Source organism: Delphinapterus leucas, chromosome 5 (genome assembly GCF_059928025.1).
Source record: "Delphinapterus leucas isolate spDelLeu-1000000601 "Yukka" chromosome 5, BTC_Dleu_Yukka2, whole genome shotgun sequence".
NCBI classification, from domain to species: domain Eukaryota; kingdom Metazoa; phylum Chordata; class Mammalia; order Artiodactyla; family Monodontidae; genus Delphinapterus; species Delphinapterus leucas.
In genome coordinates, this window is record NC_143133.1 from 1,856,620 (window position 1) to 1,878,569 (window position 21,950).

The 21,950-nt window shown below is 53.8% G+C and overlaps 1 protein-coding gene across 6 annotated transcripts in view; it reads left to right on the forward strand.

Annotated features, from left to right (window-relative positions):
• Nucleotides 1-21,950, forward strand: part of FAM193A (family with sequence similarity 193 member A) — a 174,156-nt gene that overhangs the window by 95,628 nt on the left and 56,578 nt on the right. For 4 of the 6 annotated variants that reach the window (XM_089911408.1, XM_089911406.1, XM_022554880.2 and 1 more), the window contains exons 3-7: nt 2,701-2,846; nt 3,186-3,353; nt 6,631-6,865; nt 12,212-12,336; nt 17,324-17,471. In XM_089911408.1, the coding sequence (XP_089767534.1) occupies nt 2,701-2,846; nt 3,186-3,353; nt 6,631-6,865; nt 12,212-12,336; nt 17,324-17,471 (822 nt within the window). The remainder of the gene's footprint in view (nt 1-2,700; nt 2,847-3,185; nt 3,354-6,630; nt 6,866-12,211; nt 12,337-17,323; nt 17,472-21,950) is intronic. The other 2 variants (XM_089911407.1, XM_022554882.2) reach the window with 1 other exon arrangement.

A 21,950-nucleotide genomic window follows, 5' to 3' on the forward strand; every position in this document is an offset into this window, starting at 1 on the left:
TTTGGGGTCTGTTTCTATGGATTGGTTCCCCTCCTGGTTATGTGTTGTATTTTCCTGCCTCTTGGCTTTGTTATTGGATGCTGGACATTGTATATTTCACATTGTTGAAGTGTTGGATTTTGTTGTATTCTTTTAAACTGTGTTGGACTTGGGCATAACGCAGTAGCTGAAGTTAAATCTGTCTAAGATGCGCACCGTGAGGTGACACGTTTAAGGATTTACCATATGGTCGCCACGCGCCCTGTTTTGAAAGGTCTGAAGCTTCCTCCCATGTCAGTAGGAAAGGTTACTTTTTCAGGTTCTTGGCCGCTGCTCCGAGTCTGCCCAGGGTACCAGGCAGCATCGTTGGTGCTCGTGTGCGGTGGCAGGCGGGTCAGAACGGGTCCTGCTCTCACGGAACTGATCTTCTTGTGGTGAAGACAGGTCTAAAACAGGGAAACCCCAGGAATTCAGATAGCAGTTTGTGATGTCAGAGATTAGCCAGGGTGACCAAGGTCAGGAGGCGGCAGCGCACCACTGATGTGAACAGGGTCACTTGAATGTGGAGGGTGGTGAGCTAGTGACAGGAGACCCATGCCCAGACCCGAGAAGGGAGCTCTAAGGATACAGTTGTGGTGCATCCAGGGAGCAGCCACTCTGGGTCAGGGGAGGGCTCGAGGACACATTTGGAGCAGAGGGGCTGCTGGGAGGCTGAAGCAGCGGCTGGCGGGCTTGCCGGAGCAGGGGCTGCACCCGGTCCCTCGGCCTCCGAGTGGTAGGAGTGGGCCAGTGCAGCCGGGGACCAGGAGGGAGGCCTCTGCCGAAGAGGCCAGATGCCGACCACAGCAGAGGAGCAGTGTTTGCAGGGCAGAAAGTGGTGGGTTTGGAGCTGAGACGCAAGAATTGAGAACTGGTCCGACCAGCCCCCCTGAGTAGGTATCTTTTTGCTGAGGCGTGATTGATGGAGAGAATTCTTCTTTTGTCGGAAGCCACTCAAAGGCTTAGTAGATTAGCCCTCTGGGTGAAGGGAGCAAGTGCAGTGAAATAAAAGCAGACGTTGGTCCTGGCCAACCTTGAAGACAGCGGGAAGACATGAGAGTCTGTTCAGATGGTGTGGGAGGGTCTTTGCAGGGATCTGTATGGTCTCATTCGTGCTTTAAACACCACCCTGGCTGCTGCTTGGAGAACGGACCCTCGGTGTGCAAGGCAGCTGTAGCACTGTGGTATCCAGGCCTGGGGTGGGTGACAGTGGCCTCGGCTGGGCTGGACACGTGGGTGGGGTGGAGTGTGGGTGCGTGGGGGGTGGAGGTAGGATGCGTGGCCTCGCTGCTCTCGGGGAGCAGCCTGCTTCCTCCACCACTGCCTCAGACCCGTCTCGTCTGACCGCCCGTTCCTGCCCCTCGCTGACTTGTCCGTCAGACCCGTGGCCTCTCCAGGCACAGTTAGAATCCGCATTGTCTCATTGTCAGGAATGCATGTCCCATCTGCAGAAAACGCAAGTGTCTCATCTGGTTCAGAGCTTCTCCCCCAGCTTCCATGAGTGACGTCGGCGTCACCCAAGGGCATGTTGCGGGGCTGGAGGGCAGCGGTGCCTGTCCTGCGGCCTTCCCCTTGCCACCCCCGCCCCCCCACTCTTCCGTTCTTTGCTGGTCTCCCTGTGGTCCCCTCTGGTGCCCAGGCCCTGCGGTCCTCACAGGTCATCCATGGCGGGTGGCTCTTGCCCATAGGAGGCCCTGTCGAGGTGTTCCTAGGCCTCAGTCGAGACCTTGCACTGGACTGCCTGCTGGGGACTGTGTGACACCCCCGTCCCCACTCTGCCTCTGCCCCCGGTGTAACTCCGGGGTCCGCTCACCCAGCAGGAACGTTTTCGGGCTGGGGGTGTTCTTTGATGATGGCGCAAGCCCTACCCTCGGCTTGGGAGTGGCTCCCCTGCTCCCGGCCCCTCCACTGGAGGACTTTCTTGCGCTTCATCCAGCAGTGGTGGGGTGGGGCCGCATGTGGGGGCGTTGGCACCCGGCTGAGGGCTGAGCCGGGCTTGTCTCAGAGCCTTTGCACTTGACCTGACGGTGACGGGAGGAGGAGCGATGCTGTCCTCCCTTCAGGAGCCTCTCCTGTGACTTGGCCCTTCTCTTCAGGCCACTGGGGCGCTGGCCGGAGCTGGCTGCCCTGCTCACGAGCCCTGGGGGGACGTGCAAGCACCTTCCTGCACTGTGTGTGGGTCCTCGGCCCTAAACCTGGAGCCCACGTCCCCGAGGGACCAGGTGGCGGCTGTGCGGGTCGTGGGACCATGTTCTTAGGCAGGGGGAGGTGAGGGGTCGTGATCTCCATGGCGGCCGCTGGGTGGCGAGGTCTGAGCCCACCTCCTCCTGGACGTTGTGGGGCAGAGGCTCGGGTTTCTGCTGAGCGGCGTCCCCCGGGATGGTGGTTGCAGGTACCAGTTAGGGCACTGGGAGTAGAATCGCTCTTTTTTAATGTATGAAGGAGATTCATGGACCGTCCTCGTGTGGTTATGATGTGACTATCAGAAGGTAGAAAAATAATCGGTTCCAGACAAAATTCTTGGGTGTCAGAGAGAAAGTTTCCTATGTAGTGTCAGTTGAAATATTTTCTTTTTGATGTGTAGGTTTTACGTTTTTTCTAAAAGGCATTGTCCTGAATACTTAGTAACGAATTTGGGCCGTGAGCATTACTCATAATGAGTCTGTTCTCTTTTCTCTAAAGCAGGGTCAAGACTTCCTTCTTCACTCCCCGCTCGGCAGCTCGCAGCCCGAGGCCGGTGGCGGGAGGCTCACCCTGGGCGCTCAGCCGTTGCCCACAGCCGCCCCCTCGGACACCGCGTGTGCCTGCGAGGCCTGCAGCGAGCGCAGGTACGGGTATGGGGGGGGCCCTCCGCCTGCGGGGGGTGGGGTCCTCCTTCGTTGCTGCCCTTGACGACTGGTGGGAGGAGGCACGTCCTCACAGAGGGCGGGAGCCTCCCCGAAATAGTTAGGGTCTCAGGTCAATGGATGCCTCCGACTTGGAGGCTGGGGAGGCCGTCACTGCCGCTGCCAGAGGCCTGGGAAGAGGAGCCGGACGCGCGGGTCCTGATTGGTCTCGGGTCCCGGCTCGGCCGAGGCGGACCAGGGCCCATGGGAGCCTTGACAGCCAAGGGCCCTGGGGGTTGTGCCGGGGCTGATGGCGCCGGTCCTGTGGGCGTTTGTCCTCAGGGAGATTTCGGCAGAGGCGGAGCGGGAACCTCAGCAGCTGCAGAACTACTGGTCGGAAGTGCGCTACACGGTCCGCTGCATCTACCGGCAGGCGGGCACCCCGCTGGCGGACGACCAGGACCAGTCTCTGGTGCCCGACAAGGAGGGGGTGAAGGAGCTCGTGGACAGGTGCGTGTTGCCCAGGCGCGGCCCTCCCCCACCAGCCGCCCACCCGGGCTTCCCCTCTGCTCGGGGGGACTCCCCTCTCGGGGTTGGGAGAGCTTGTCCCGCGAGCTCGGCCCCGGGCACGTGGCAGGCCTGCAGCAGACGGGCTGGGTGAACTCTCAGATTCTCATTCTGATGGAAGGCTTATTACCTGTGTAATGAAAGCGAACGGACGTACTTGTCTCCTTCCTTAGTGTTGAGGCTGACAGTAAGACTCCTTCTGGGCACTTGCTGTGCCCGCGATGGCGCTGAGCACTTTCTCAGGCACTCCTGCTCTATTGCCCCGCGGAGGAGAGGCAGCTATGCCGCTTAGGAGATGAGGAAACCCAGGCCCCGTGAGGTCCGGTGGCGGATGGAGAGCCGTTTGTCACAGGCCCGTTCACACAGGTGCTTCTCACTGGGCGGGGCTCACGGCAGGGCGCTCGCGCAGGCGGGGACCTTGTGCTCAGTGACGGCACAGAGTTTGAAGTGGGTGTAATTTTTATTCTTCCTTAGAGTTTGTACCATTTGTTTCCTCTGTTTGGAGGTGTTCCCAATAAAAGCAGTAAATTTGAGCGAGACGTTCCATGAACTGATTCTCATTTTGGTCCTTTTTTCATGTTTTGAATGCTGCCCCTTTGGGGTTCTGTAACCTCTTGTTCGCTGTACTGTAGAGTTCATCCTGCAGATGGGGGTGGTGACTGGCTATGGGCTGTATTAACTAGTTAGTGATTCGGCCGGTGTGTCTCGGGTTTGACTACGTGAAATGGCTCTAGGTGGTGTGTGCCTTTTTCAGAAGTTAGGTTTCCTAGTGAACATTAGGAACGTACATATAACCTGCATGTCACACTTGGAGCTTCACAGCTTGTGAATGCTTCGGAAGAGGCCAGAGTAAAATCAGAGACAGTTGGAAGGAAATGCTCAGTAAACGATTGTTCAGATGGGACGTTACGGCAGAGAGGTTTGGGAAACAGCAGTATTCTAGTAACGAAACACACCGTTAAGAATGGAAACATTCCACGCCGCCATTTGAGGTCCGGGTATATGTATGTCGCGTGTTTTCCACGTCCTACGCTTTTCCTGGTCTCCATGTCTAAGGATCCTTCTCATGTTGTCTGAACGCCAGCACACACCAGGAAGGGCCGTCTGTAAAGCCCGTGTCTAGGACCTGACAGCTGGTGGCGATTCTCCTTTGCCCCTTTCCGTGGCCCTTGGCATCCTGCCGCTCTGCCTCCCCCTCCCACCGCCCCCCATTTTCGCACATCATCACTGCGTTCAGCCACACTGGCTCTCATGCCGTCCTCCACAGACCTGCTGGTTTCTTCTCTTCGCTCGGTCTGGAATGTTCTTCCTTGCTCAGGGTTTTTTTTCCTCCCTTCCATCCTTCACTTTAGACTTCAGAGTCACCATCTCAAAGAGACCACCTGACCTAAACTCCAAGGGGCCTCCCGCATCATTCCTTATCAACCCTTCCCTTCTTTTTTATCGTGTTACTGCCACTACCTGGAATTACGCTCTGTATGTGTGTGTGCTCCGAGCATCCAGCGGCCTGAGAGTTTGTTTTCCTGGCGTCTTCCTGCTGTGGCTTTGACACAGCCGCCTGGGCCCAGTGTTTGTTGAACGCACGGCTGGGTGAGCTTCCACAGCATCTTCATCTTCCTGCCCCTTGGCCATAGTGCTTTTTACAAGTCTACTTGCAAAAGTACCATGTGGTCAAGTCATTAAATTTATAAGATACAGAAATGGACAAAGAAATAAAATGCAACCCATGTCTAATTCCAGCAGGCGAAGAGAACCAAGAAGGAGGCATCCAGTCTCCTTGTAAGTTCGATTGTCCCTGTGTCATTTTGAGTCTTCTGTGACTTTCCTTTAAGAGATGAAATACCTTCTGTTTCAGAGAACAGTTGCTGTACTAGTAATTAAAATTATGATTGTCATGCTAAGCTAAAAAATTAATATATCTGTGTGAAGTAGACTCACCACAGTGGGAGTCCCATCAGTTCTTACTGTTTCTCTGGCCACGTTTTTTGTAAGGCTACACAAGTTCCATTTTCACTCAGCTCTTGTCTTTTACAACCTAGGTAGTGTGGTCACTTAAAAGTGGAATAGGTGACAACTTACAGTCTTCTCTTTTGACCCAGCGTGGTGCCCAGGGGTGAAAGGATCCACTACCCAAATCCAGGAGCTACAGCCTAATGTATTGTACAGCGTGGGTGCGGAAGTCACAGCGGCTCCTCCTGGTGACGGGCTCCAGGCGGGTGCTGTAGTTGTCACAGCGGCTCCTCCTGGTGACGGGCTCCAGGCGGGTGCTGTAGTTGTCTCAGCGGCTCCTCCTGGTGACGGGCTCCAGGCGGGTGCTGTAGTTGTCTCAGCGGCTCCTCCTGGTGACGGGCTCCAGGCGGGTGCTGTAGTTGTCTCAGCGGCTCCTCCTGGTGACGGGCTCCAGGCGGGTGCTGTAGTTGTCTCAGCGGCTCCTCCTGGTGACGGGCTCCAGGCGGGTGCTGTAGTTGTCGCTTCATCCGATGTAGGTTTCCATCTGGAGGCTCCTCAGAAGTGCATAGCTGAAACGAGTGGTCACTTGAAACACAGTCATGCCAGTTACTATAGAACAAGTTTGTAAAAGTTGATGATCTCCAAGTTAGGGAAGAAATTCATGAAAATGATCATTGCTGTGTGGCCTGATTGGGGCGTGTATTGATTTGTTGTCTCTGATCTTCAGCTTACACATTTTATCTTACCGCCTTTACTATCTTTTGGTGGGATGATTTAAAAGGAGATACACTGTCTGTAAAGTTTCTTCTGATTATGAAAATAGTAGAAGAAGCCCATTTGGATCAGATACTGAATTCCTAGGAAGAAGGAAGAGCAGCCCACTCCCGTGCTGCAGCCCAGGTGTCACCTCTGGGGGCCGTGGCTTTTCAGCTGTCCGCATATAAGCGTTCAGAGATGAGTGCTGGGGTCTCCCGGGCTTGGCAGTTCTGTGGCCCCTGCGCGGCTCCGCTGTGCCTGCTCTGCTACCTGCTGGCTGCCTGAGTCCGGGGACTCGCCCAGCCATGTGGCTTCGCGTCTGACCCGGCGTCGCCTCGGGGGTTGACAGCGAGCTCTCAGTGGACGCCGGTCACTGCCGTTTGGCCAGTGGCTCTGGGGGCTCCCCCTCTGTCAAGCAGGCTGACTGTGAGAATATGGCGGTCGTCGTTAGGTGGGCACCCCCAGGCTCCCAGGGTCCCCCTGCGGGCGAGTGGTGACTCTCTCTCCTGTGCAGGCTCTGCGAGCGGGACCCCTACCAGCTGTACCAGCGGCTGGAGCAGCAGGCCAGAGAGTACGTGCTAGAGATGAAGGTCCGGCTTCTGCGGCAGCTGTCGGCCGCGTCCAGGGTGAAGTCGCCGTCCGCCCTGCAGGGCCCCCCGCAAGCGCACCAGTTCATCTCCCTGCTCCTCGAGGAGTACGGTGCCCTGTGCCAGGCAGCGCGCACCATCAGCACCTTCCTCGGCACCCTGGTGAGTCGGCTACGTCCCCTGCCCGGGGCGGGGGGTCTGGAGGCCCGTCACGCCCGTCCCCTCCTCCGAGATGTGCAGGCGGGGCTGGGGGCCTGATTCCTCTCCTCTTTCTCTCCCCTCTGGACTTGGCTGCTGGATGAAAGCCGAAATACTGCTCGGGGACCTTGGGTCCTGGGGGCACGGCGTGGGGACCGTGTGAGGTGAGGGCCGGAGTGGGTGACAGTAGGAAGGAGACAGAGGAGTGGCTGTGCTGTGAATTCTGCAGATGGGGGCTGTGTTCTCAGGTGGAGTGCAGAGCATGGGGACGGCAGGGCACCTGTGTCCGGCCCCCCGGCTCGCTGTTACTGATCTACTCACCAGCCCAGCGCTGGACTGAGGATAGGGTCATAGAACCACGTGAGACGCTGACCCCCTGTGGGCGGTCTCTGACTGCCTCAGAAGGGAAATGACCACAGCGGGGTGGAAGGAGGCCTCTGGTAGAAACTCAGCTCCTGGGCCTGGTCCTCGACAGCCTCAGGTGCACCTGCCGGCTGGACAGAGGGACGAGCCGTCTTTGCTTTCTTGACTTACTAATAGTCTGTGGAGTTTCTCATCATCACTCAAATTTTACTATTGAGTGAGTTCATTGGGCTGGTTTTGGGCGCTTTCTTAGTGGTAAAACTGCATTTTGAAACAAATGCAGTAACCAGTGGTTCCGAAGGTTTTAAGCATAAGGTCTTTATGTGACTCTAAAGTTGAGAGACCTCGATAGAAAAATTAACCATTTTGCAGGTAGTTTCGGGGGGTTCACAGAGCTCCTCAAGCGGCATCACTTCAGTAGAGCATTGCCGTTCCCGCAAGTGAGTCCCGAAAACCTCGAGGGAAGCACCCACCGTGAGAAAATGAGCGGGTGAATGCATGGGCGGGCGGCTACCCTCTTCAGCACCGAGCCTGAGGGGCTGACTCCTGGGCGTCCCAAGCAGCACTCGCCCCTGGCTCACTGAATGTCTCCCCGTCCTCCAGAAGTCCAGCTCCCCTGCCGCTTCCCCTGTGCCAGCACTGGCCTGAGCCTGGTGCACAGAGCAGTGCGGAGAGCTGCTGCTGCCCCCCAGCCAGCCAGGGCCAGCTCAGCCTCACCCTCCTTGGCCGGTTAGAGTGCACGCCATCTTACTCAGCTACCGGAAAATAATTTGAACCGTGTTTATTGAGCATAAGCTCTAAGCTCAGAATACAGCTGTTTGGTCAGTGATCTATTTCACTTGCTTTGCACGTGGAGATACTCACTTTGGTTTCCAGTGAGACACCACACCAGTAACCTGGACTCTTCCTTCCTCCAGGGGAGACAGCTGAGCTCTGGATAACACAGGCTAAAACAAGGTAGAACCTTTTAAAACGCATTGCTGAGTTGGCATGAAAGGCAAGAAGCCTTGGAGGGAAAAACAAATCGAAAGCTGGTGGAATCCTGAGAAAGTCATGTGCTCAGAAGCCAGCATTCCCTCCAAAGATTTCTTCTCGTCCTGGGAGAAAGGAGGTACAGCCTAGGTCCAGCACGTAATGCTGGGACCACAGATGATCACAGCTTCTGTGAGGGGGCAGGAGAGACCCTGCCGACAGGAGGGACAGCAAGGTCCTGTGCCTAGGGTGACCTTGGCAGGGGTGGGGGGCTGTTGATGTGATGTGAAAACCCCCAAACCTAGAAGTCAGTGAGTCGGGCAACACGCAGATCCCCTCTGCGAGCTCACTTCATCCCATGTAACCACTGTACCGTCGTCACACCTGAGAAAACTGATGGTGATTTCTGTGCGCTCAGAAAAATGTCCCAGTTATCTCAGAAATCTCTTTTTGTGTTTGGGGTATTCAAACCGGATTGAGAACAGTTCACAGATTTATAACAGCGTCTTTCCAGGTCTACCCCGTGATCTGAGCAGGGTAGGAGTTGACAGAGCCGAGGTGAGCTTAACTTCCAAGTCCGTGTCTCAGAGTCTCAGCATTTTTGGACTTGGACGCCTTTCCGTTTAAAAACTGAGAGCCCCAAATAGCATTTGTTTGTGCAGATTTTATCTATCAATATTTACTGTGGTGAAATTAAAACGGAGAAATTTAAAGATATTCATTAAATCACTTTTAAAATAACAGCTCATTGCATAACATAGACAGCATATCTCTAAATAAAAAAACTGTTTTCCAAAACAAAACGTTTAGTAAGAAGAGGGGTACCGTTTACATGTTTGCACATCTCTTTAGTGTCTGGCTTAACGGAGGACATATGTGTTCTTACATCTGCTTCTGTGCTCCGTGTGTCTTCATAGGTGGCTTTGGTTGAAGTTTTTGAAGAAAATTGGGCCTCCCACAGATATGTATTTGGAAGAATAGTCTAATAGACTTTTCAGTTTGTTGTGGAAATTCTTCTTTGAGAGAATACACCGGAGTCCCAGTGCTTCTTAATGGTAGGCTGCAGTGTAGAACCTGAAACCAGGTCACTGAGCTGAGCCGGCTCTGTTCCGTCACAGGCCACTGGTGTAGCTCACGCTTCAGGTCGTTTTCTAGCATCAGACTTCGGTCATTTTGAAAACACTGGTTCACTGAGTGAGCTACACAGATCTTGCTGAAGATATTCAGTATCATGTTAGGCAACACGATATTCAATATAAAAAATGGCCTTTGTCACCATCCCTGTGACCCTCCTCAGAAAGATCTTTAAATGTGGAGAAGCTTCAAGGCCACAGTGGCAGATGTAAGTTTTCCAAAGTTCTGATTTTTGCTTGAGAGCTCGGATTTTGGGATTGGCCACAAGTGGGGTCAGTTGTCCTTGAAGCAGCAAGCTCCCTCGCCGTGCACACCTTGCCAGCTCACGCTGTGCTCACTCCCTTAGCCTCTCTGGAGACAGCCCCTCCGGCCCTCCTGCTGCCGCAGGACCACGGACCGTGTCAGGGCGTAGAGAGGTGTCTTCAAACACATGCCTTTCCTGGGAAATGTGCTCGTGCCCCTGGGCATCAAACCGGCCACAGGTTTTCTAATGATTGTACACACTGAAATAAAGCTGGGACCAAAGTTAGGCCTCCATTCACCTAGGAAATGCCTTCCCAGGCTGTAAGAATTGTGAAATCTGAATTTCCATTTACAAGGCCAGAAGAACCTTGAATCTCCAGCTGTTTCTCAAGCTCTGCTGTAGGACTTGACTGTACGCACTTCCTCTTTCTTCTTCCAACCCCCAAGCACCTCCCTGCAGGTGAAGTGAGAAGTGAGAGTGGTTTGGGTGGAAGTGCCTAGGCTCAGGTCATCCGGGAGCTTTTTCTTTGGCCTCCGGCTGGGGCAGCACCAAGTCTCCGCCGACCCCCGGGTCTCGTCTCTCGTAGCAGCTGTGGCAGCACCCCCCCCCCCAGCACACCCCGTCCCCCCAGGCACTGTTTCTGGCCTGTGGATGGGGCACGGCAGCAGCAAGTTCAGGGTGGCCCACGGGAAGTACTCGCGCTACTAGCGTGTGTCGTTGTCCCAAGTTGATCTGAGGTTGTGAAACGAGCTTGGGGTCTGCTGTTGCTCTTGCATGACTCACCTGGAAGTATAATTTCAGATTTCATAAAAAATGTCAAACATCTTCCTCATAAATCGGTCTTTACCTTTATTACCTTTAGTTAATGTGAGCCCAAATCCAGAGCTGTGGTCCCACCCTTGCAAGTATTGTAACTCAGTGCCCAGGGTTGCTCACAGGCTGGCGGGCAGGGACTGTTGGCTCTGTCCCAGAGATTGGCAGGGGAGACCAGGCAGGACCTCGGCTCTCCTGGACGCCTTCCCTGGACCCTCTGTCATCTGGCTGAGGGCCTAGTCTGGCTGCTGCCTTAGCTCCTTTGTCATGGAGACAAATCATAAATCAGACCGTCGCCAATCCTCTGTCCCCTGGGGACTCCCGGCAGTCAGGGACCTGCTGCGCTAGTCTCTGTGTCCTCGTGCTGGCACAGCGCCTGTGCAGAGTGGCCTCTGCTGAAGTGTGTGACACATGTCCTTTCCTCACTGCCTCGGTGGCTATGTCATTATTACAAGCCCGTTCTTAAAATTATGTGCTTGTAATCAGGCCTCATTCCAGGCCTTGGGCCTAGTTTTTCGGTTCCCAGGCCCTGGTCTTCTGCCCCACCCAGCTTTCCTGTATCGTAATTGCTCCGAGAGGTGCTGTGTGTGAAACAAGAATGATAAAACTTAGACCTGGGAGGCACTGGTGTTTCGGTTAAACGTGCAGTGAGGACAGGCACTGGGAACGTTGCCAGAGTCGAGGGCTTGAGGCTCCCTGCAGGTGCCATAGATGCCCTCCTGCAGATGTCATAGATGCCCTGCCGAGCCTCTGTGCAGGTCTTGAGTACAGGCAGAGGGCTGCGTGCAACCCGAGAGCAGGTGTGCGTGCATGGTAGGGCAGGAGCGCACGTGCTCGGCAGCGTCCTGCAGGTGTGTGTTCACCCTCAGTTGCTCTTTCAGCCCCTCCGCCCACCAGTGATCAGGGCACAGAGCAATGGGCTCTCCACGTGTAGATCGTGTCCTGACGTCTCCAGGTGTCATAATTTCAGCTCAGTGGGGCTACACAGTAAATAGGAACAGACCAGTACATGGGGTGGCATGAGTCACCTGTTCAGAGGGGACTGGAGTGTGATGCCCAGTGAAGCCTCTCCAGACTGTCCGTCACTCAGGTGAGGAATGTTTCCCCAGGTGCGAGGTGATGCACCACGAGTAGTGTACGTGTGACTGACAGGCGGACGTGTGGGTTCACACACGCGTGGTTGCGGCCAGAGCTGTTGAATATGAACGCTGCACGTGGGGAGGTCGTGGCGCTGTCTGCCCCGGTCACCCTGTCCTCTCTGGAGGTCACTCGCTGTGATGGCCAGCATGCTTCCAAATGTTCAAAAGTTGTTGTCGAAAGTAACTGATGAGGTTGCCCATGTTTAGCAGGGAAAGAAAGAGCTGACCTTCCACGCATTGTCACTAGCAGGGAAGTTACTGTGTCTGTCAGAACGGGAGACTTCTCCAGACAGGCTCAGAAGTGATGGTCCTTCGGCGTAGAGGATTTGTATGCATTTACTTAAGTCGTTTGAGAGGTAGGGCTTGCAGTACATTTGGGAGGCATGGTTATGAGAAATGGCTGCTGGACGTGTGCGCTGGTTTCTCTCTTTTCTGTCCCCTCATCTGTGTGCATCTTGCCACCCCTCTGTTTTGTGTTGAGTCATTTGGAAGGGAGGCTGGATGCACAGGGAGTAGCAACCCCTCATGAGCAGAATGTTCTGGGCCTGGACAGAGGGATGTGGGTTTGGGGGCGGGGGGGAGAAACCCTTCTGGGAATTTTTCAGTCGTTGATTGGATGTATCTTCTGTGTATCTATCTAACTAGGAAAATGAACACTTGAAAAAGTTCCAGGTGACGTGGGAGCTGCACAATAAGCACCTCTTTGAAGATCTGGTCTTTTCGGAGCCGCTTCTCCAGAGCAGCCTGCCGGCACTGGTGTCGCAGATCAGGTACTCGGTCTTCACCTGCATGTGTCCTGCTGGCGTGACGGCGTGCTCCTGTCCCTGGGGTGCAGCAGGTGCGCACCTGAATGCCACTGCAGGGGCAGTTCTTGCCAGAACATTACCGGGCTTAGGGGAAAATACAGTTTGGGTAGAAAGCTCAAAACCCAAAGAGTAATACGATTGAACTTTAAAATAATAAACCCAGTATCATTGCTACTAAGGTTTAGCATCACAGATTTCTCCTGAATAAGGAAAAGCTGCGGTAAACATAGCAGTTCACTTGACAAGTCCCAGGCTTTGCCAGGTGGCTGTGGTGTGGTCTGTGCTGGGGCACTTGGGGGGCCGAGGGAGGGCTGGTGGTGCTGAGGGGCTCTGGGCCGCTAGGGGAGGTATTAGACACGCTGTCAGGTCTCTCAAGCATTCGCTCCACATCGCGGCTCATGGCTTGGGTTCTTCTTACTGCTGTAGAGCTTCCGTGGGGCTTCATCAGGTGTGCCAAGCCCGGAGTCCCAAGTATAGCCTCAGGTCGCTTGCCCTGGTGAGGGGGAAGGGGAAAGTGCAGCCGGGGGTGCTTGCTCCGAGGTGGCTTGGCAAATTGGGCCCCTCCTTGGATGTGCTGTCCCTGTGCTAGAGAGCCAGGTGTGAGCTACCTCAGCCCTGCAGCGGGTCATTTTGTTCCTCATCTGCTTACCACCTGTGAACAGGTCCCCAGGTGGATGTGCTGTCCCTGTGCTAGAGAGCCAGGTGTGAGCTACCTCAGCCCTGCAGCGGGTCATTTTGTTCCTCATCTGCTTACCACCTGTGAACAGGTCCCCAGGTGGATGTGCTGTCCCTGTGCTAGAGAGCCAGGTGTGAGCTACCTCAGCCCTGCAGCGGGTCATTTTGTTCCTCATCTGCCTACCACCTGTGAACAGGTCCCCAGGCTGTAGGCGCATCATAGACCAGCACGGACTGCAGTCATCTTGGTGTAAAGGTCCACACCGAAATACGGCTGGGCCAGATTCGCAGAGAAGGGGATTCATTTGTACGTCACTGTATTATTGTTGTAGTTAACTTACACGGTAGTCACCTTTTTCTTTTTTCCTCTTGAAATCCATGTTTCAGTCCAGTCTTTGTTTCCTGTATTCCTAACTCCTATTTGAGGGGTCCTAGCCATTCCCACTTCTCACCCTTACCTCCGGAGCAAGAATAACCTTAAAAGCAGCTGGGGAAGGAGGACTGGGGCCAAGGTGGTCAGGACAAAGAGTTACTGGTGTGGCCCGCACCCTGCTTCCAGCAGCTCCCGCACCACCGCCTGCGTCCCGCCCACTCCGACAGCGCCGTTACGTTCCATGGTGGGTGCACAGAGACATGCGTGTCCTGTACGAGTGTCCATGTCTCCATGAGACGTGAGCGACCCTCATGGAGATTGTGCCCAGTTACGATGCTCAAATCCAGCAAGAACACTTCTTATAAAAAGACGTGCATCTTGTGTGTGCGTGGGGGGGTGGGGGTAGGGGCCCTCATAGCAGCATTCCAGGGTATTTAGCCTTGTTTTTTCTTTTTCTGGTGAGCCAGGGAGTTTGATGGGCCTCTCATCAAACCATGGGTGGGTGGCAGAAACCTGAAACGTGTTGTAGAACCCCACTTTTTCCTGTGCCCTGGCTCTGGATTTCTCATCTTGCTCGTTGCGAATGGTGGTCAGTCTCCAAAGATCAGCAGCGGTTTAGAGTCTTCAGTGTTAATCCTGGGGCCAAGCTGCAGAGTTGCTCCCAGGAGCGGGTGAGGGACAGGGTGCATAGAGATGGGGATGGAAGCTGGGGAGAAGGCAAGCAGGGCGTTCCCCAGGAGTCTGGGGCGCCAGAAGGAGCCATTCCTTCGAGTTCCCCAGGGGACACCTTTGTTGGACCCAAGAACAATTCAGATTTGAGCTTCTAGTTTACAGATACCTAGTTAACAACTCCAAAAAATTTTGTGACAACTTATATACAAACACTACCCCCTAAAGTAATAACTATGTCTGTGGCACACAAAATCCATAGTTGTGAGTATCTTAACACTGACACTTTGTCTCTGGGCCTGCATTTTGTTTAACTTTATTATAAAGTAAAATACAGATACAGAAAACTACACAAAATAAAATGTAAGCTGAATGGATTGATAGCAGGTGAACATCCCTTAGCCCCAACCCAGCGTGCTCACCTAGAAGCAAGTCCGTCTGCATGCCCCACCGGGCCCAGGAGCCTCGCCCAGAGCTGTCACTCAGTTGTCTTGCACAGCGATCCCGTGATTCCCTTTCTTTATTCTCTCTCTTTTTGTTTTTTTTGGCCACACTGTCCGGCATGCGGGATCTTAGCTTCCCGACCAGGGATCAAACGTGTGCTCCCTGCAGTGGAAGCGTGGAGTCTTAGACCACTGGACCACCAGGGAAGTCCCCCTTTCTTTATTCTCTTATTACTCATGTGCATTTCCATAGTCTTGCCTGCTTTTTTATTTGCTGTCGGTATTTTTTCCTCTTTTTTTAAATACAGATGATCTACCCAAAGGTTGACTTCATTCAAGGAACTAACTTAATTTAGGAAAGTTATGTCTCTCTGTTTTTTAACAGCTTTATTGAGATAGAATTCACACACCATATAGTTCACTAGTTTAAAGTGTACAATTCAATAGCATTAATTACATTTATAACGTTGGGCAACTGTCACCACTATTTCCAAAACTTGGATGTCACCCCAGATAGAGACTGTGTCACCGTTAAACACTGACCTCCACTCCTGGCCCCTTTTTCTCCGTGCCTTTTGAGATGCTTTAACATGCAGGCCCCCACCCCTATCCACTCTCCCTCACAACTTACCCATTAAGGAACCAGCTCCGTTTGTCGTGTAGCGATGCCAGGGTCTGGGTCCTCCAGCAGGCCACTGTCTGTGCTGCCTGAGAGTTCGTGTGAAACCAGAAGCTCTGTCAGACTCTGCTTCCATCCCTCTGGCAAGACCAGGAGCCCCGTTGTGTCTCCTTATTTGTTGTGGTGGTTTTAGTAGCTATTGCCCAATTTGGTCTTTAAGTATATTGATATATTCATTGTTAGGGGAATGTTTAATTAGGCTTTTAGTAAACGTACCTGAACTGATTTTATCTCATTTTCCTTATCACTTATTGTTTCACATAGACAATATTCATAATAGATATTACCAGCTGTTAACTGTCATGTGTTTGCAGAGTGAATATGTAGGTAGTAACCTGTCTGCTGACCCATTGATGCTGTTGACCCTGAGGACACTTTCTGCAGTCTAGCAGCTCCCTGTTTCCTCTCTGGACTCCAGCCCTGTGCCTACAGCTTGTGCTCTGAGTGCCCCACCACAGAAGTCCCAGGACCCCCGGCTGCTTTGCCCTCCACTGGCTCTAAGTAGAGTCTGCGCGTAGGACAGGAGGGGAGCGGTTCTCACCTCAGGCAGGAGCGGGGGAGAGCATGAGTCCTCTCCGCCTCCACCCCAGTCTTCTGGGTGGCCTAACAGGCAAGGTGGGGTTTGCACGAAGAGTGGAAATCAGCTTGTGACAAGCAGGGTTGCAGAGGCAGGGGTTGAGGAGAAGACCGCTGCCTCGTGGGCTGCCGTGCTCTCAGGCCTGGGGGCACCCACGTGCTGGGTGGAGCCAGGGGGGCCTCGAGAGGCCCTGGATTCTGGGTCTTGAGGACTTCTGTTTCCTGGGGACAGCCTCGGTGTCTGAGCCAGCCCCATCACCGCGTGGGTCGCGTCATGCCCTTTCCTGGCTCTGGGCTTTCCCGCACAGCTTTTCAGTGACCCTGTTTTCCGCGTGCTCCCTCCTTGAAGTGATGGAGCCGGTGTAGACGGCTTCGGCAAGAATGAGTCCATTCGCACGACGTGCATCTTTATGCAGTGGTCACCAGGGTGGAAAGGAAGGTGTCTACACCCATGGAAAAGTTCTTGTTTTTAAATCGCTATTGTTTATTTTCATTATAAAATTATTGGATTGTCATTGCAATACAATTCTGAAAGCAAAGGAAACCCTGAAGAGGTAGGTAAGGTAGGTACCATAAACAACTGGGTGCTGCTTCCAGATTTTTTCCAGTGTCCACGCCTCCCACACATGTGCGTCTTTACACGTGGTGACGTAGTCCTCTCCTCACTTAACATGGGAGCGTCTCCATTTCAAAACGTGTCTGTAAGTGCATGTGTGTCTGAGTCTGAGTGTGAGCACGTAGGTGTAACTTAGTGTGTGATTAGAAGGCGTGTCTGGTGTGGTATCGCTGACCCCAGCGGGTCACGTGCAGTTCTTTCGTGTAAACAGCAGTGATTATTAAGCCTGCGCACCACTTGGTGCTCCTCAGCGATTGTAAATGGGGCCTTTGATTTTGAAATTCTTTGTTACGAGGGCTTTATCGCCATTGCTTTGGTACAAATGTTGACACGTTTAGGTATTAGGAAAAGGAACGGTGTCTGAAGATAACCTGCCTGTGAGCCTGCACCCCTCCCCCACTCTCCCGCTTCTCTCCCATGCCACCCTCCTCTTGAGAAGCCCAGGTGTTTACCTCTATTTGTGTCTTTTGTTTTCTGTTTATTTTCTCGTCTGCCATCTTACCATCTTTCTTAGCAAGATACACAGAGTAAATAAGACTATGATTATATTTTTTATTGAACTGAATTTCCTGTTTTACTTGATTTGAAAACCGGGTGCAAATTTTGTATTTCTCATTAAATGTTTTGTTCTCTCTGTGTCAGTGAATCTCAGTAGGGAAAAACAGTTTACGACCCCACATCCAGTGAACTGAATCTCTGGACCTTAGTCTTTGTAGAACAGCGTGACTCACCACTCATTTTTTTTCTTAGGAGCTGTTGCTTCCTGGAGCGTCTTCTCTAGGCCAGACTCTGTCGTGGGTGCCTGGGCTGTGTGCTTAACTCATCCCGCACAGCAGCCTCGTGGGGTGTGTGGTGGTGCCCCATTTGCCACCTCGGGAGGGGAGATGATGGCCAGGGTGCTGAAAGGCCTCTCTCCCCAGGCTGGGGACCACGACGCACGACACCTGCAACGAGGACACGTACAGCACCCTGCTGCAGCGGTACCAGCGCTCCGAGGAGGAGCTGCGCGGGGTGGCCGAGGAGTGGCTGGAGTGCCAGAAGAGGATCGACGCCTACGTGGACGAGCAGGTGGGTGCGCACCGCTGGGACGGCCGCAAGGAGCCCGCCGCGAGGGGCCATGTGCCCAGGGGAGGGGTGCGAGCGGGGGCTCCCAGCTGCTGTTGCTCCGGAGGGGACGCCCAGCCATGCCCTCAGGGTCAGCTGCCGGTCAGGTCCCTGCTGGCCTGGGTACAGCCACGGTCACGGGCACAGGCTGCTGCCCAGACTCGGTGCTGCCGGCGGGGGCCTCTGAGGCCTTTGGAAATGGCTGAACCTTGCCGTGTCAGGACCCGTTTACTGAACACTGGCCACACGTGAGCTTCAGAGCCCATTCTCCCCCCGTCCCTAAGCATGTCGAGCGGGAGCGCAGACACGAACACACACGGCTGTGCTGGGCAGGTGGTCTGCAGGGGTGGAGGAGGGTAGAAGGCAGGCGCTGCTGTGGGGATGGGGCCCGCGGGCAGGGCTTCCAGCCGGCATCCCGGCCGGCCAGCCCGCCTTTCTAAAACCCCCAGGAGGGTTGGGCAGGGGAGGCGTTCAGCATGGATCTTTTCCAGGCTACCGCAGGGTGTGAGGAGTAATAAGGAAACAGTGACAGCTCCGTGTTGTACTTTTGAGGCTGTAGGAAAACAGAACCTTGGTTCTGGCGTAAGGCGGGTGCTGGTGCAGTGTCTGCCTGGGATCCTGGGTGCCGCCTGGCCGCTGGCTGTGACGCTTCGTCTCGGCGTTGCCACCTGAGCATGGTGAGGGATTGGGAAGAAGGAAGGGACTGGCGTGTGCCCACGTCACTGTTCGTTCCAGCCTCGCTCGGTGTTTCGTGTGGCAGTTCTCCCTCTGCAGCCTCAGGGACCGTTACTCTAAGTAGTCTCTCATTCAGAAGCTAGGAGAGCGGTTCCGACCATATTCTCCCGCGTGATCCTGGCCTTCCCCTCTGTCAGGTGCGCCTTGGCAACGCGACAACTCGGCGCTGTCGAGCTGAGCTTGTCTTGGGCAGGTGGCTCCGCCGGCGCCATGCGCTTGGCCTCTTCCACAGTTGCTGCATGTGTAGCACGTGGCCTCGGGAGCCACTCTGTGCCTGGCCCACGCTCCCCGCTGTTCTGGGGCCCCCGGGGCACTCGAATTCTCCAGCTGTGGCTCGTTGCTGACCACTGCCGCCTCAGCTTCGGCCGCTGTGGGGGCAGGGCTGGCCCCAGGTTGCTTGGCTGGCCTGAGGCTGGCAAATCTAGGCACGGGGTCAGGGAGCTGTGCATCCTCCACCTGTGCATCCTCCACCTGGACCTGCAGCCAGCTCGGCCCCTGAGGCCTGTGCAGCCAGGCGGCCGGCAGCTGAGTCACTCCGAGGCAGGGGAGCAGACAGCTCCCTCCCCCCTGCCGCCTGCACGTGCACCAGCCCGTTTGCAGGAGTTTGCTGTCCGGGTAGCAGAGGGCACAGGAGCCCGGAGGGGAGACTGCTGCATGGGGACAGGGGCTGTTGCCTGTTCCTCGGGGTGTTCTGGACTCAGGTCCTGTGGAGGACCCTGAGGGGCATTTGGCGCCAGGCCCTGCCCCAGATTGGTTGTGAGCCTCATTCAAGCCTTTCCTCCCCCTGGGCCTTACTTAGTCTCCCACTTGTGAAATGACAGAATCAGATTAGATGACATTTTGGTTCTGTTTGAGCCTTTGTATTATATAATTCTGAATCAGTTGTGTGTGTGTGTGGTTACTAAAAAGAGGACCGCAGTAAACAGTCCCTTGTGTTCTGAATTGAGCTGCACCGAGCCGGTTACTGGGTTACCTTTAGAGGAAACCCCACGTCAGTTAAGTGCGGTGGTTTATCCAGAGTACAGAGGAGAGGGGAGAATTGGGAGCCCTGGTTTCCCGGGACGTTGGGGCATCAGTTCTCTGTGAAGGAGGGACCTTCAGAAAAAAATCAAAGACTAGACGCCAGGCTCTCCCTGGCTAAACTCTTGCCGTCGGGGTCCGAGCTGATGATGGAAGAAATTTGATGAGGCATTCTTGCTTTAAAAGAACGAGTGATGTGCGAAGGCTTCTCAGGGAGAGAGACGTGTGAGAAACAGGAGCTGGTCTGGGCCGCTCTGTGGGAACCCACGAGGTTACGCCACCTGCTAAGCCTCTGTCCTGCCGGCTCGGCTTACAGGAAGGGTGGATTGCATCAGGTCACGGAACCCCTGTCCCCAGCGTTAGGCTGAGGAAAATACCCCCGTCCAGCAGACTGAGGCTGAGCCTGTCCTCACCAAGGGTTGCTGCTTAGACTGGCCCCAGTTCGTCTTCAGGGTCCCTGGGCTAGGAGAGGAGGGAGGCACCGTTTGTATGGACAGCCTAGAACCTCACAAGCCATGTGCCGCGTCCCCTGAGAACCTTCCGGGTCCATGTGGGCAATAAACTGCTGCAAGGACAACAGCAGACAGTCCGTCCAGACGGCGCCCCCATCAGTGTTTGCTGTGGGCCTGGACAGTGACATTGGCAGCTCTGCCTTGGGCCCCTCTCCCACCCCGTTAGTATCTACAGTAGTAACAGACGTGTAGAGAGAAGCTGGGTCCTGGCGAATCAGCTGGAGGGCAGATCAGATGCTGAAAGGTTGATGGGCAGCAGTAAACAGACTGTCACTTGGAAGCTTGTGCTGGGGAGGGTCCTAGACAGAGTTCTGGAGTCCAGATGTGAGGGCTGCGCTGTCTGTCCTCAAGGCATCTCCGAACAGGCCAGACCCCAACAGGAAATGGCAGTGCAGCCTCAGGAACTTGGGGCAGCCCCTGTCCTCAGTGCTGTGAGGAGGCCTGGAGAGAGAGGCCTCCAGCCCAGCGATTGAAGTCTGACCCCAGGGAGAAGCACAGGAAGACAGAGCTGCCCCCTCCCTGTGAGAGGAGACGTGCAGAAGTGAATTGACAGCAGTCTTTTTTTTTAAATTATTTATTTTAATATTTATTTATTTGGCTGCACTGGGTCTTAGTTGCAGCAGGCGGGCTCCTTAGTTGCGGCTCTCCGGCTCCTTAGTTGTGGTATGTGGGCTCCTTAGTTGTGGCATGTAAACTCTTAGTTGCGGCACGCACGTGGGATCATCTAGTTCCCTGATCAGGGGTCGAACCCGGGCCCCCTGCACTGGGAGCGTGGAGTCTTAACCACTGCACCACCAGGGGAGTCCTGACATCGGAATCTTAGATGTGGCTGGACTAGGTGACCTGTGAGGTCCCCTGCATCTCTGGCCCTGACAGTGGGGCTTGTTGAACTTTGTGTTTGATGCTGAGCGCTACTCGGGGAGTTTGCAGAGTTCCATAGTGGCAGTGGGGAGACGCTCATTCGTGAGTACAAGTGCAAACGAAGGCCTGCGGGCATGTAAGCAGCGCTGGTCCTTGTGTCGAGCAGGGGCTCGCCGTCTGTCGCAGAGGAGCCTTCAGTCCGGAGTTGATCTGAAGGGGCTTCCGCTGCAGAGATTGGTGCCACCCACTAGAGTGGGGTCCGATCTATCCCTGACTTTTCCGTCCTGCTGTGTCAGTGGAAGCTTCTGATGATAACCAATAGCTTGTGGCCTTATTTAGACGGTTTCAGAAAAGCGGCGTAACTAAGATGATAATTCAGGGGAAGAGAAAGAAGATAAATGGTGACTTGCTGTGCAGTGTGCTAGGCGCTGTGGTAAGCAGTAATCTCCTTGCTGCTAGGAGTATAATGATTAGGGATATAATACACAGTGTTATCACTGCTATTGTGATAAAATGGGGGGGGTAAAAATAGCAATATACATATTGTTTCTAAAAGGAAAATACGGTCTTAAAAAGTAAGACTGAAAGCAAATTTATTTCTTTAAAAATACTTGTTCTTATAGCTATAAATGTTTACATTAAAAAAGAAAGATCTCGAATCAACAACCTAACTTTGCAACTTGTAGAAAGAAGAAAAAGATAAACTAAATCCAAAGCTAGCAGGAGGAAGGAAATAATAAAGATTAGAGCAGAGGTAAACAAAGACAGACAGAAGAGAGAATCAGTGAAACCAGAGGTTGGTTCTTCAAGAAGAACAGCAAAATTGGCAGACCTTTAGCTTATGGACTAAGAGAAAAAGAAAAACGACTGAAATTACTAAAATCGGAAATGAAGTAGGGACATTACTACCAGTCCTACAGAAATGAAAAGAATTACCAGAGAGTACTATGAACCATTGTACATCAACAAATTGGATAACCTAGATGAAGTGGACAAATTCCTAGAAACAAAGAACCAACCAAGACTAAATCATGAAGAAATAGAGAATCTGAATAGACTTATAACTAGTAAGGAGATTGAATCAGTAATCAAAAATCTCCCAACAAAGAAAAGTTCAGGACCCAATGGCTTCAAAGGTGAATTCTAGCAAACATTTAAAGAAGAATTAATACCCATCTTTCTCAGACTTTTCCAGAAAACTGAAGGGGAGGGAACACTTCCTAACTCATTCTATGAGGCCAGCATAAGCCTGATACCAAAGCCAAAGACACTACAAGAAAAGAAAACGACGCACCAGTGAGTGTCCTTTATGAAT